This window comes from Synchiropus splendidus, chromosome 15, assembly GCF_027744825.2.
Source record: "Synchiropus splendidus isolate RoL2022-P1 chromosome 15, RoL_Sspl_1.0, whole genome shotgun sequence".
Lineage (NCBI taxonomy): Eukaryota > Metazoa > Chordata > Actinopteri > Syngnathiformes > Callionymidae > Synchiropus > Synchiropus splendidus.
In genome coordinates this window covers 12,242,122-12,255,333 of record NC_071348.1, presented here as the reverse complement: position 1 = coordinate 12,255,333, position 13,212 = coordinate 12,242,122, and the positions used below count along the sequence as shown (strand labels likewise).

General features: G+C 44.4%; 1 protein-coding gene across 4 annotated transcripts; it reads left to right on the top strand.

Moving 5' to 3' along the window:
• The first annotated feature begins 3,646 nt into the window (after nt 1–3,646).
• On the top strand, nt 3,647–8,871 carry LOC128746494 (sialic acid-binding Ig-like lectin 12). 4 transcript variants are annotated; one of them, XM_053843574.1, is made up of 9 exons: nt 3,647–3,767; nt 3,916–3,979; nt 5,473–5,669; nt 5,876–5,939; nt 6,286–6,681; nt 7,203–7,523; nt 7,917–8,186; nt 8,253–8,352; nt 8,421–8,871. In XM_053843574.1, exons 4-9 carry the CDS (start codon nt 5,894–5,896, stop codon nt 8,710–8,712), a joined length of 1,425 nt encoding a protein of 474 aa, XP_053699549.1. In that variant the 5' UTR covers nt 3,647–3,767; nt 3,916–3,979; nt 5,473–5,669; nt 5,876–5,893; the 3' UTR covers nt 8,713–8,871. The 4 variants fall into 4 exon arrangements, with proteins under 4 accessions (XP_053699549.1, XP_053699548.1, XP_053699550.1 ...); XM_053843573.1 differs by having other exon boundaries at nt 4,566–5,669; XM_053843575.1 differs by having other exon boundaries at nt 3,916–5,669; nt 6,289–6,681.
• The last annotated feature ends 4,341 nt before the right edge of the window (nt 8,872–13,212 follow it).

The window sequence follows — 13,212 nt, the reverse complement described above, 5'->3', positions numbered from 1 at the left end:
CTCCCGGTCGCTCACGATTGTTCAGAATGTGGGTGTGCACTGAGTTGTATAAAGGCAATTGAAAGGCTTTTATTTCTACCTTTTATTTTTTATTTCACACATGTTGCATTCCACAAAGTGAATTACGCAAATGAATGTGAATATGTTTATATATTTTCTTAAACATGTTTAAACTACTACAGCAGTCACCACAGCCAGCGACGACAAATCGCTCACAGTCGTCCAGGTGACCTGGAGTGAGAGTTTGTTTGCTCAGACACATTGTCGCCATTACGAGCAGTTTCACTGTCAGAGTTTGACATTCGGTCAGAAACACAATGGAGCATCGACCTTGCCCTCTGGCGCCCTCTGGTGGGTGGAAACTCATTTTCATTGCACCCTGTGTTGAGCAACACCTTGTGTTCCAGTGGGACATGTGAGCAGAGTGCTGTGACCCCTGACCTCATCGGTGACTCGGACCTTGTGTGTCCTGCTCTTTTCTTTGGAGCACAGGTCAGGTTGGTGTCAGGACCTGAGTCTGCAGCTGTGGCGTCTCCTGTTCTTGATCCATGTTGGCGACCAGACGTCTGGAGTTTGGAGACTGACCTCCACCATCAGATCTTTGACAGCCAAAGCTGTGTGGAGCTTCCCCTGAAGTAGTATTCTGCTCTCTCTGTGGGTTCTGGAAATGGTCTGGAGAACTTGATTCCCCTGGATCATCAAACTGGAGTTAGGTTTAAAAAACAAAAAACAATATTCGACTTTTACATTTGAATCAATTCCGTTGCTTTCCTTGAAGTCATGTTTTATGTTTTGAAAAAAAAAATCAAAAAAAATTTTTGAGACGCAGGAACAACTCCAGGTTAGTGTTGAGCCCTTGAAAGAAGTGCTGACCTCTGTGGCCCCCGAATATTTGGCGAAACTCAGAGCTCTCACCAGACTGTAGCGCTTTCAGCACCATCTGCTGTTCTACTGTTGTGATTGGTGTCTCCAGCTTTTGAGACACGTCAGCACCCAAGACAGGAACATTGACGGAAGCTGTCCAACTCAGCAGTGGAGGGCTTCACTTCAGATGCTCAGAGAGATTCTCCAGCAGAGGTTTCACCTGAATTTGAGGTTTTCATTGGAGGATATGACTTGAGGTAGTCTGGTCTGGTCTTGCTATTTGTGCCAGGTAGTTCAGTCTTCCCTCTGTATATTTGCAATGTGTATGGGACAAACTGCTCACTTTTGGTGCAGCTTTTACTTCAGTGTTCCCATTAGCCAGTCAGTGTGACAACACTGCTCTGTGAACCCAACAATGGTTCCGCTTACACAACACTGTGTGGTTGGTTCCTCGTCGTGCTGCACTGCTAAACAGCCAATAGAAATGAGGCGACGACCGCTCGCAACACCTGTTGTCCGTGGAAGCTCTGGCTTCCCTGATAAGGATGCATGAGCAGAGCCTCGACACTCTGGTTACTTCATTTGGTTAGTGGCGCCACCAGTGGGTGATAAACCCCACCCGCCAGTCGCATCAAGAGTCAGTTATGCATATCATATGAAATGATGATTCACTCATCCAAACAATTTATCCCAAATGATGTGCATTTAACGCATGATGACCTTCCATCGCTCACAGTAGCTCCTGCTTTCTGACGTGTTTTAGACGCCTAGAACTGAGTTAGCCAGCTAACATCAGCTGCTGCTTGGATATGTGAAGTCAATTTGCAGACAATGAAGAGAAAGTCCTCAGACATTGCTTCTTATTTCAAGAAGAAATTTAGGAGGAGAGAAAGAGACGACAGAGGAGGAACAGAGTCGAAATGAGGAGGAAGAGAAGGAGGAGGAGGAGGAGGCTGGAGGAGAGGAACTGACAGCAGCTGACCAAGGACAGTCAGCACCAACAAAAGATAGATAGATAGATAGATAGATAGATACTTTATTGATCTCTGAAGAGAAATTCCCATTTCCAGCAGCATGACAGGTGGAAACATAAGAGCAAGTAAAATAAAAAAAAAAAAAAAAAAAAAAAAAAAATGCTACAGATAGGAAATTAAAATAAAATTTAAATAAATAACAACAGTTCAGCATGTGAATGTGTGTGTGTGTCACGAACTAAAGTGCACGTGTGTCTATGGTGTGAGTGTGTAGTGAGTCTAGAGTGTATAGTGTCCATTTTATCGTCCTTCCCGAGAGATGTTGAAGAGCCGAATGGCGTGAGGGAGGAACGATCTCCTCAGTCTGTCTGTGGAGCAGGACAATGACAGCAGTCTGTCGCTGAAACTACTCCTCTGTCTGGAGATGGTGTTGTGCAGGGGATGACTGGGATTGTCAATGATGGACAGAAACCTGTTCAATGCCCGTCTCTCTGCCACTGATGTTAGGCTGTCCAGCTCTGTGCCAACAACAGAGCCTGCCTTCCTCACCAGTTTGTCCAGGCGTGCAGCATCCTTCTTCTTCAAGCTGCTCCCCCAGCACACTACTGCATACATGAGGGCGCTCGCTACCACAGACTGGTAGAAGATCTGTAGCAGCTTCTTGCAGATGTTGAAGGATGCCAGCCTTCTGAGGAAGTACATGCGGCTCTGTCCCTTTCTGCACAGAGCATCAGTGTTGGCAGTCCAGTCCAGTTTGTCATCCAACTGCACTCCCAGGTATTTGTAAGTGTGGACCACCTCCACACAATCTCCTTTGATGGTGACTGGTTCTGGATGCGGCCTGGGTCTCCTAAAGTCCACCACCATCTCTCTGGTCTTGGTGGTGTTTAGGAGCAGGTGGTTGGAGTCGCACCATGTGACAAAGTCCTGGATCAGTTTCCTGTACTCATCCTCTTGTCCACTCCTGATGCACCCCACGATGGCCGTGTCGTCTGCGAACTTCTGCACATGGCAGAGCTCCGTGTTGGACTGGAAGTCGGAGGTGTACAGGGTGAACAGGACCAGAGAGAGTACAGTTCCCTGCGGTGCTCCTGTGCTGCTGGCCACAGTGTCAGACCTGCTGTCCCCCAGCCTCACAAACTGAGGTCTGTTGGTCAGGTAATCAGTGATCCATGCCACCAGGTGTGTTTCAACTCCCATCTCCGTCAGTTTGTCCCTGAGCAGCAGTGGCTGGATTGTGTTGAAGGCACTGGAGAAGTCCAAAAATGTAATCCTCACAGCACCACTACCTCTGTCCAGGTGAGATAGGGACCGGTGGAGCAGAAAGATGATGGCATCCTCCACTCCCGTCTTCTAAAAGCAGGTGTTCGACCTGTATAATTGATAATTACTATGGAGAGGGGCCAAGTATTATCATTGTTACCACTATTATCATAGTTTTAATGTCAGACTAAGCGATTTTACCTCCAATCAAGAGCAGAGCAGCATGAAGCACACTGTAAAGCCTGCTGGGAAGTTCTTTTACTTGTATCTGCTTTTGACTCCTGGACTCCCTATGCTGCTGTTAATATGAATGGCTGAGGGAGCTCTGGTTTCCTCCCACAGTTCAACCACTTGAGCCCAAGAGGTTCTGATCAGAGTCTCTCTGGTGAGAAAAGCTGCCACAGACATCCAGAGTAGAAGCCTCCTGGACGCCTCTCTGCTGAAGGATCTGAGCAAGTTGTTTGTTCCCATGATGGTGGAGGCACGTACGAGTGAACCACTGACAGATTCTAATTTCTAAAGCACTGAACAAATACAGAAGAGGAGGAAAGACAACAGTGTCTTCACAGACCGCAGTAAAAAGCAGAAGCAGAGCTCTTGAGTGCTACAAACCTGAGCAGAAGAGAATTTGCTTCAGAGTCAGGGTTGTTCTTCTGGCCTTGCACAGTAAGTTCTTTTCACTATTCACACTTCATTATTCACACAGAAGTACAGCAGTGAAGTGCACTGACCTCACGACTGTCTTCCCCTGTTACATAGTGAGGCATGTTTGGACTGAACTACTGTGGAAGATGTTCTGTCTGTTTCTTTGAAGGATTTTAACTTGGCGAGGATGAAGAGTGTCGTGATGATCATTCTCACGTCTGCTCTGGTTCAAGGTACGTTTGTGGGTTGGATCAACATTTTTAAAGCATTTTAATCATCAATATTGTGATTAATATGAGTCGCATCAGCACCAGACGGAATTCTCTTTTTCAATTCTGAATATTATTATAGTGAAAGGAGATCAATGGCAACACTAATGTTCTGTGCATTCCAGTCATATAGTGTTGAATTTTAGTGATGCCAGTAAACTGAATATTTAATTAAGAATCATTATTAAGTCTCAAAAAAAAGATAACTTTCATAACAATCATACATAAATAATTGTTTACATTGTTATTGTAATAATTGTTGTCAGGAACTGGTGTTGTTGCCAGTGTTTTCCTATCATTTCACATTTTTGTCTGAATGTGAATGACAGTCACCTGGTGCTAATAATAATGTGGAATAACCGTTCTGTTTTGTATTTTTGTTCTGTTCAACAGCAGGTTTAAAGGAAGGTTTAAATGAAGTGTGATTTATGGATTAAAAAAAAAGTAAAAAATAAAAAGCAAAAAATGTTTAAAAAGCAAGTGAAAAAACCTGTAAATACTAAACACTAAACACAGAAAAGTTAGGCTGAAATATCACTTCATATTGCAGAAATCAAGCCATATTCTCACTGAATGATCAGACTGAGTATATGTCAGCAGCAGAACAGGAAATCAGCAGTGTGAAATGGAATGCATCATCATGATGGTGGTTTACCATCGACCATAGTTGCTGTCACATGACCAAAGTTGAGTTCCACAATTTTGAATATTATATATACTTACGGAATCCTGTAAGTACTAAACATTGAAAGAGTAGTAAAGGCCAAATATCATTATGCTACTGCATAATAACTACCCGTTTTAGTTTGCTCAGGTCTGTGCCCTAGTAGTCACAAAAAAGGAGCAATGCCCTCCTCCAACAAACCCACTCAGCTGAGAACTGACTTCCGTCAGTTGTGTGGTGGATTCTTCACTTGTTGATCTGAGCTCTGTGGTAAGTGGGTTTTCAAACTTCTAACATTGTTCTGGACAAGGAAGCCAGTAGCCAGTACAGAAACCTATTTTAATATTGCAGAAATTAATCTATATATTTCTACAATAATGTAAGTGTTGGAACAAGAGAGATCAATAAAGTGCAGAGTTAATATGAGTGGGATGTGACTCTCTACATGCTTCATCTCACACAGAGCACATAACTTGGAAAATGGAACATTAATGAACAAGTGGACGTACAAACTTGCTTGAGTCAAAGTCCTTTTGAAAGACTTTCATGCGAGTGTCCAGTGACGAGACAAGATAGACCTTTATTTGTGTTTGACAAAGAAATGAAGTGCAGTCCTTTATCACGAGTAAAATGCCACTGTTGAATCCTAAAGTTTCAAACATGTAAACATCAAATTTCCCAGGGTTTGCTGGGATCTTGAATGGCTCTAGATGTGAGCTGAATTCCTGAAAGCATTTTTGACCAGGATTGTTTTGTCTGCAGTCGTTTTCTTCCTGTTTCACCAATACTTCAGGTACAGACTGAACAGAGGGCTGCAGTAGTGAGCAGTTGCATTCTTCATCCAAACCCAGTCAGGATACAGAAGAGGAGGAAAGACAACAGTGTCTTCACAGACCGCAGTAAAAAGCAGAAGCAGAGCTCTTGAGTGCTACAAACCTGAGCAGAAGAGAATTTGCTTCAGAGTCAGGGTTGTTCTTCTGGCCTTGCACAGTAAGTTCTTTTCACTATTCACACTTGAGAACCTGGGAACTAGTACAGAAAGAGCTGTTCACACTGGACAAATCAAACTCAGTGTATTTAGTCCAATGAAGTACAGCAGTGAAGTGCACTGACCTCACGACTGTCTTCCCCTGTTACATAGTGAGGCATGTTTGGACTGAACTACTGTGGAAGATGTTCTGTCTGTTTCTTTGAAGGATTTTAACTTGGCGAGGATGAAGAGTGTCGTGATGATCATTCTCACGTCTGCTCTGGTTCAAGGTACGTTTGTGGGTTGGATCAACATTTTTAAAGCATTTTAATTATCAATATTGTGATTAATATGAGTCACATCAGCACCAGACCGAATTCTCTTTTTTTTAAAATCCTGAATATGATTGTGATAGTGATAGGAGATCAATGGCAACAATAATGAGATAACTTTAATAAGAATCAGACATAAATAATGACAATAATTTACATTGTTACAATTGTTGTCAGGAACTGGTGTTGTTGCCAGTGTTTTCCTATCATTTCACATTTTTGTCAGAATGTGAATGACAGTCACCTGGTGCTAATAATAATGTGGAATAACCGTTCTGTTTTGTATTTTTGTTCTGTTCAACAGCAGGTTTAAAGGAAACATGTACACACGGAGACTTCTGTGTCACTTTAGATGATGGAGTCATAACTGCAGAGAGTGGACTCTGTGTGGAGATTCCATGCTCCTTCAAGACTCCTCAGAGCTTCACTCCTCAACACATGCTTTGGTTCAGATGTGTACGACAAGGTCAAGACAGGTGCGACTCTTCATCAGACCTGATCTACTCCAGTGACAGCAGCGCAGCCATCAGGGAAGGATTTGAAGGACAAGTGTCACTGTTGGAGTCTGATGTGAGTCAGAGGAACTGCAGCATCATCATCAACGACCTCTCACCGTCAGATTCTGGATGGTACCAGCTCAGACTGACCAGCAAAGACAATGCATACTCATATGGGACGAAGCAAGAGATTTCTGTCAGAGGTACGACAAGTGTCACACAAGTCCATTGTTCCTGCTGACATGAGCACAATTACTGCAGTTTCTGATACGACCAAGGAAGAGAATGAAGGAACTCAGAAACACATTCACTCATTCATCTCTCTTCCTTCTTCACCAGTAATGACTGCACTAATATCTTCTTGGTTCAGTTCTGCTTTTATTGTTGTGGTCCTGCTGCTTCTGTCAGACTAGAGTTCCAAACCAGCATCAAGCAGGATCAGCTCCTCTCAGTTGGACACCATGGTGTTCAGTCACCTTTTGTTTGTCCAAGACTAACTGGAGGAGTCAGATGTCTTGTGAACAGGAGCTAGAAGTTCTGCAGGAGGTGAAGGAGGTTTCTGAAGAGGAGAATGTGGGGGGGTTGTTAGATCATTTCTCCGCAAAGAATCATGGCAGCAATGATGGAAACTCATGGATTAGATCTAAAGACTTGGGTTTTTCAGAGCCTCACAGAGATGAAGCATCATTTTCAGAATAAAAAAAAAGTTTGATTCTCTCACCAGGTCTGAGCCAAAAGCCCACCCTGGATGTCCCTCAACTGAAAGAGGGTCAGCTGACAGCACTGACCTGCACTGCTCCTGGACTCTGCTCCGGATCTGAGCCCACTATTAGCTGGAAGTGGGAAGGCAAAGGGAAGAGTCCACACCTGGTTGGAGGAAACATCACACTTCAGAAGAGTGTTTCTCTTGGTGCTGTGAGGAGACAGCACAGCTCCACTATGATATTCAGCGCTTCTTCTGAGCACCACAGCAGCAGCATCACCTGCACTGTTGTCTTCAAACACGGTGGGAGCACAGAGGAGAAACAGACTCTGGAAGTGCAGTGTAAGAAGTTCTCTCTCCTGTCAGTCTCATTTCTGTGGTCCTGATTCTTCATGATGAAGAGTTTCTCATGGATTTTGTTCCTCTGACATTAGCCATGAACTATGTCTGCTGCCCTTCTGCAGGTCCATGGGCTCCATGTCCAACTGACTTAATATATTCAGTCAACCATATTTGAGGGTTCAACACTGAGAAGTGTTTATTGAATTATTAATAATAATTATAATCATCATCATCATAATACATTCAGGATGTTACATCTGTGAAGCCAGATATGAGATGGAGACACTGACCACATCTGTGAATGTGACTGTGACCTGTACGCTCCATGTTCTCTCCTCATTTGCTGCTGACATGAGTGAGTTAATGATGGTGTGAATCTGCTGATGTTCTCAGGGTTTGCTGGGATCTTGAATGGCTCGAGATGTGAGCGGGACTCAGCAGCTCTCACTTGTGTCTGTGGCAGTCAGGGCCACCCCTTACCCTCCATCTCCTGGCCGCTGCTGACCGACCACAGTGACTCTCACATCCAGACCAACGTATCAGGAGATGAAATCTGGAGCAGCTTCAGTGTGAAAGATGGCCACAGTGTGAAGACTGTTGTGTGTGTTGTCACTCATGAGGACGGAGAAACAAAACAGGAACTTCTTGTTCTGAATCATGACAGTGAGTGTGGTCTTTTTGAATGTACACAAACACTTCTCTCTTGACTGATTCTGGTCTTGAGTCCAGGTCTGTTCAAGTTTCTAACAGTGGAAGTCCTGGTGGCATTTCTGGTGGGAGTGTTTTTGTCTGGGATCATCTTCTTTGTGCTGCAGCTCCTTTGTTGCAGGTACAGAGTGAACACATGAATCACTGCCTTGTTGTCACTGAGAACATAACAAACTACTGTCTCCTCAGAAACACAAAGAAGTCAGAGGGAGGACCCCAGGAACCGGAGCCAGCATGGAAGGATGTGCATTACTCTACCATCGACTTCTTTCACTTGAGAGGAAAAAGTCCCCACAAGGCACCTGAGACGACGGAGACAGAATACTCTGAAATCAAGAGGCATGATGTGACAACTGAAGAGTCAGAGAAAAAGAGTGAAGAAGAAGAACAAGACAAGGTTCACGTTCCAGAGAGGCAAGAGACTGACCTGGAGATGGCCCTGTATTCCAACATTAGTGAGATCAGTCTTAGCACCAAGTGAAGTTGATGAAATACTCAATGTTGTATATTTTTCCAATAACGGAATCATCATTTCTTTGACATGATCATAAAAATGGCTTCTTTCTGGACAGTGGGAACTAACCAGAGTGGTTTTATGAAATGAAACGCTTTCTTTTCCCTTCATCTTGCCAGAACCGACCTGAACCTACCTTCCTCTTCCTGTCCTCAGCTGTCACGTCCATCTCTCCTCATTTCATGTTCAATTTTCAACAATCATGGTTGTTTTCTTTGCTTGCAGCACCAAAAATGAATAAACATTTCATTAACACGGCGACAAAGGAGTTGGTTTGCGCAACAGACGGAAACAGATACAGTGAAAACTGGGGTGGAGTCCTAGTGCCATTTCCCTCGCTACACAGTGTTGTTTGCATTTCCTTCATAGTTGTGAGTCCCAATTTGATCACTTGATTTGTATACCAGAATAAGAAATTTTAAAATCTTCATGTTGCGTTTTTAAACGTAACTACAAGAATTGCAGAACCAATGAGTGCGTTCAGGCACAGCCAGGCAGACGCAGCACAGATCGGCGAGGGCTTGAGAGGCCAGGCGGCGGATGCGCGGGGCGGGGCCGAGATGATGACAAAATGGGCGGATCCTCCAGGAAATCTCGGTTTGTTGTTGTCAGATTGTAGTTTGTATGAAGGACGTGATGGAGAAACTCGCTTGTGCAGATTTATTGGCTGAGGAATTGGAAGCGGAGAAACTCTTCTTTATCGGAGTGCGCTTGGGGTGAAGGCAAGTAGTTTTGTCAAATCAAGAAAAGGCCAGATGCGAAACATTTAAGGTTCCTGAAATTACCTCTGTGTGTGGCTTGGCGCAGGAGGTCCCATGCCCCTCATTCCATCTCTCTGTGGCTGAAGGCCGGGAGTAGCAGAGATGGGAGGAATATAAGAGTGTAGAGTCGCGTCAACCTGGGCTCCACCCGAGACTCTAGGCTACCCAACAGGTCATCATGACCGAGAGGAGAGACCTTTGCCTGAACTCATGGCCTAACCAACAGAACCATGGAGTGCGAACCATGGCTGCCCTGACAGACGTCTGAGCGGACTCGCTGCCCAATAGGTTTAGCGGCTGACAAGAGGAGATGTGCGTTTCACCGCACGATACCGCTTGCAAACAGATGCCGGGGGCACCAGCGGAGTGTGAAACAGGGCAGCAGTACAGCATCCAGACCCCATGTCAGAAATACTGAAGCCGGACCTTGAGTGGTGGACAACACAGCGCACCAGAGGAAGGTCACAAAACTTGGTGACACCACCTGTCTCCATGCCCAGAGGTGTACCCTGAGATCTGTCGATATCTCCAATCACAGAGTCTCACGCCAGTCCAGCCTACTAGACCTCTTGTGCAACTGACCTTGCACCGAGGTCGCGCACTAAATTGACAGCTCGATATGTAGAAAGTGGCATTAACAGCCCTCCATACTGAGGTCTGGACATCCTCCTGGGGCTCCCTCATCATCAAAATCAGGTGCAACACTGAACCATTGCCTACTCAGGAGAACCTGTCCCCATCCCTTAACCATGGCACCACTCTGAGCCCAGCGTGGAAGTGACGATACCTGAAACCTGAAATAGAAAAGCGAATGAATTCAAAGAAGCCTGAAAACTGGGGCAACTGAAAAACGTGGAGACACTAATCACGAGGTGACAATCAACACAAAGCGCTCGTTGGTTGCTGAAACACGCACACAAACACACACAAGGAGACAAATACCACACGGTAGAAAGAAAAAGCGAGTCAAACACACGCGAGTCGAGGAAACCAAGAACAGGTACAGCGATGAGAGACGGAGACAGGCAATACAAATGAAACATACGCGAAGAAAGAGATTTAAACTGAGTCACAGGAGTACGAGGATCGAGAGAGAATGTTTCCAAGGAACACGGAACGATCATCTGGAAGCACATGGTGGAACTCCAGGGTAGAAATCTCTGCAGGTGCAATCAGTGGAATGAGGACCAGCTGCACTGCCATTAAGCTGAAGGGAGTGAGGAAACAAACAGGAAACACGGGAAAGGGACAACAGGAAGTAAAGTAAAAGCGGATCACGACAATATATATACACGTGTGAAGCTGTACATCCTATAAAAGCTCAGTGTTCTTTTTTTTTTTTATTATTTGATTTTATTTTTATTGCTGCGCTTGGGGCGGCAATAAAGACTATGCATTTACTGTCACGTCCTTATTTAGGCCACATGATTCAGAACATAAAGATGCCCGCAGTTAGTGGTTGTTTTGCTAAAAAGTTTTTAAAAAAGAAAGAAGATGGAACGTGTTAGAAAAGGACAAAAACAGAAAACAGAGTGGAACAGTGCAGGAGGGAACAGTTTCAAACTCTGACACCTAGTCGGTCGATTGCACCGTCACATGTGTTGTTTGGAAATGAAAATGATGACAAGATCAAGTGGTTGAAGCTCAGCTGGAGTAGTGACTGAAGAGGTGTGTGTGAGTGAAGGTATTGAGAAGTTATTAAGGTTGTTCAACTGTTGCTTTAGTAATTATTCTATTGCTGGTTTTATAGGAAATGTAAACAATGAAAATAGGTTGGATACGTGTAGTACCATCCAAGAGGATGAGCAGCAGGACAGTGGACCACCAGCATTGCAGTGTACCGGAATGTTCCTGTGATGCAAAGCTGACATCATTAACACCACAAGTTGCAATGCCCAAAACAAGTCTTTTAAAACTGACTTGGACACTGACAATGAAGGCAGGGGAAATACCATTGGTGCAACAGTTGGTGCCACGAAACTAAACATCAATACTCTGAATGTATTACTGGGCCAAAAGTTTTCAACATTTACCAAAAATTGGAAAAAAATTAAGCAAAATATGGACAAAATAAACTTTCACCACTGCTAACTTTCAATTATCAGAAAATGAAATCATCCCCCATTTTATTGTCCCTCAGCTCCCTGCACTTTTAAAGGATGCCTGGCTGTTTACAGACTCACAATTGAAAGGAGTCCAAAATCTTCTGAGAAAAACCAGTAAAAGTGAAGCAGTTTGGACAAGCCAAGCATCTAAAACAAGGTCAATGAAGAGGACAAATTGCAAGTGCACAGCAAAGTGGAATTAGTAATTTGTCATGACTCTGCTCCTGTTTTTGTCCCTTGAGTCATGTTTTGGTTTCTTCTGCCTCCCTTCCTGTTCCTCTGGCACACAGTTGGAGCCAATGAACCCCTAATCACGTAATTACAAAAACACCTGGACTCCAGCACCGTGTGCCAGATCGTTTTCTCCCATTGTTTCCCTGTAGTTCCCTGTGTTCAACTCCTGTGTTCCCTGTGATGTGCTTCTAGTTTCTTGGACTCTTTCATTGCTCCCTGTGATCGTCTCTCCTAGTTCCTCCATTTCTCCCATTGTTCCCTTTCCTGAGATTCGGACTCCTCTCGTTCCTTGTGGTAACTCCTGGTTCTCGTGGTTCACCTTGTTTGTTCTCTCGCCGTGCTCTAGTTTGTTCATTTTGATTACTGTCTTGTACTCTGGTGCCTGAGTTAGTGTTTTTGGTTTCTTCCTTTTTTTCCGTGTGCTCCCTGGTTTCATCTGTGAATTAAGTTAGTTCTTTCCCGGTTCGGTGACGTTTCTCTGTTTGGACATTTAGATTTTGCTCCGTTTTCTCCCGGTTCGGTGGCACTTTCAGTTGTGATTCAGTTGTTTAATTATTAAATATTATTTCTAACTCGCTACTGCCTCGCTGTAACTCTCACCACTTGCACTTGGGTCCCGCTCCACGTCCTCTATACGTGGCTTTCGCTACACGTTCCTCAAAACGTGACATAATTACTATTATGAGCACTTGCATAGTAGGATGAAATCAAAGCTGGGAACTTCACAAAAAGTCCGACCAAAGACACACTGAAAACCACATCCTAGCAAGACTACACAATGATGTGATGGTTGAATTAATGACTCAAAAAATCATCAGAGAGACTGGGAGCCATGCTGCATCAAAAGGGTATGTTGCCCACCGACAAGTTGACCTCTTCACACTTCACTTGAGGACGGACGCAGGGCTCAATATACTGGTAGCACATCTGCAGATAGAGTCAGCTGCCACCCTCTATCTTGATGCGACAGGTGGTGTGGTCCAAAAGATTCAGGGACAGAATAAAAAAAGTATTATATTACACCCTGCTATTGCCAAGTGTGGGGGAAAACAAGCCTCCCTTGCCAGTCACTGAAATGGTAACAAATAGGCATTCTGTTCTGACCCTATCATACTGGCTCATGGAGTTCAGAAGAAAGTTGTTTCACATCACAAGGCGACGGATCTCCCAGGTTGAAACAGACTATAGTTGGGCTCTGGTGAATAGCGTAATATTATCCTTTGACCAGGAGGATGTTACGATGTATCTTGCCAGAGCCCACCAAATAGTCTGTCAGAGGAAAACAACGTCCCGCTCCTTTACTGTGCAGCGTTTGTGCTCTGCCTCTCAAGGCAGTGTCGCAGGCCATTGGGAAGCACATTAAAGAC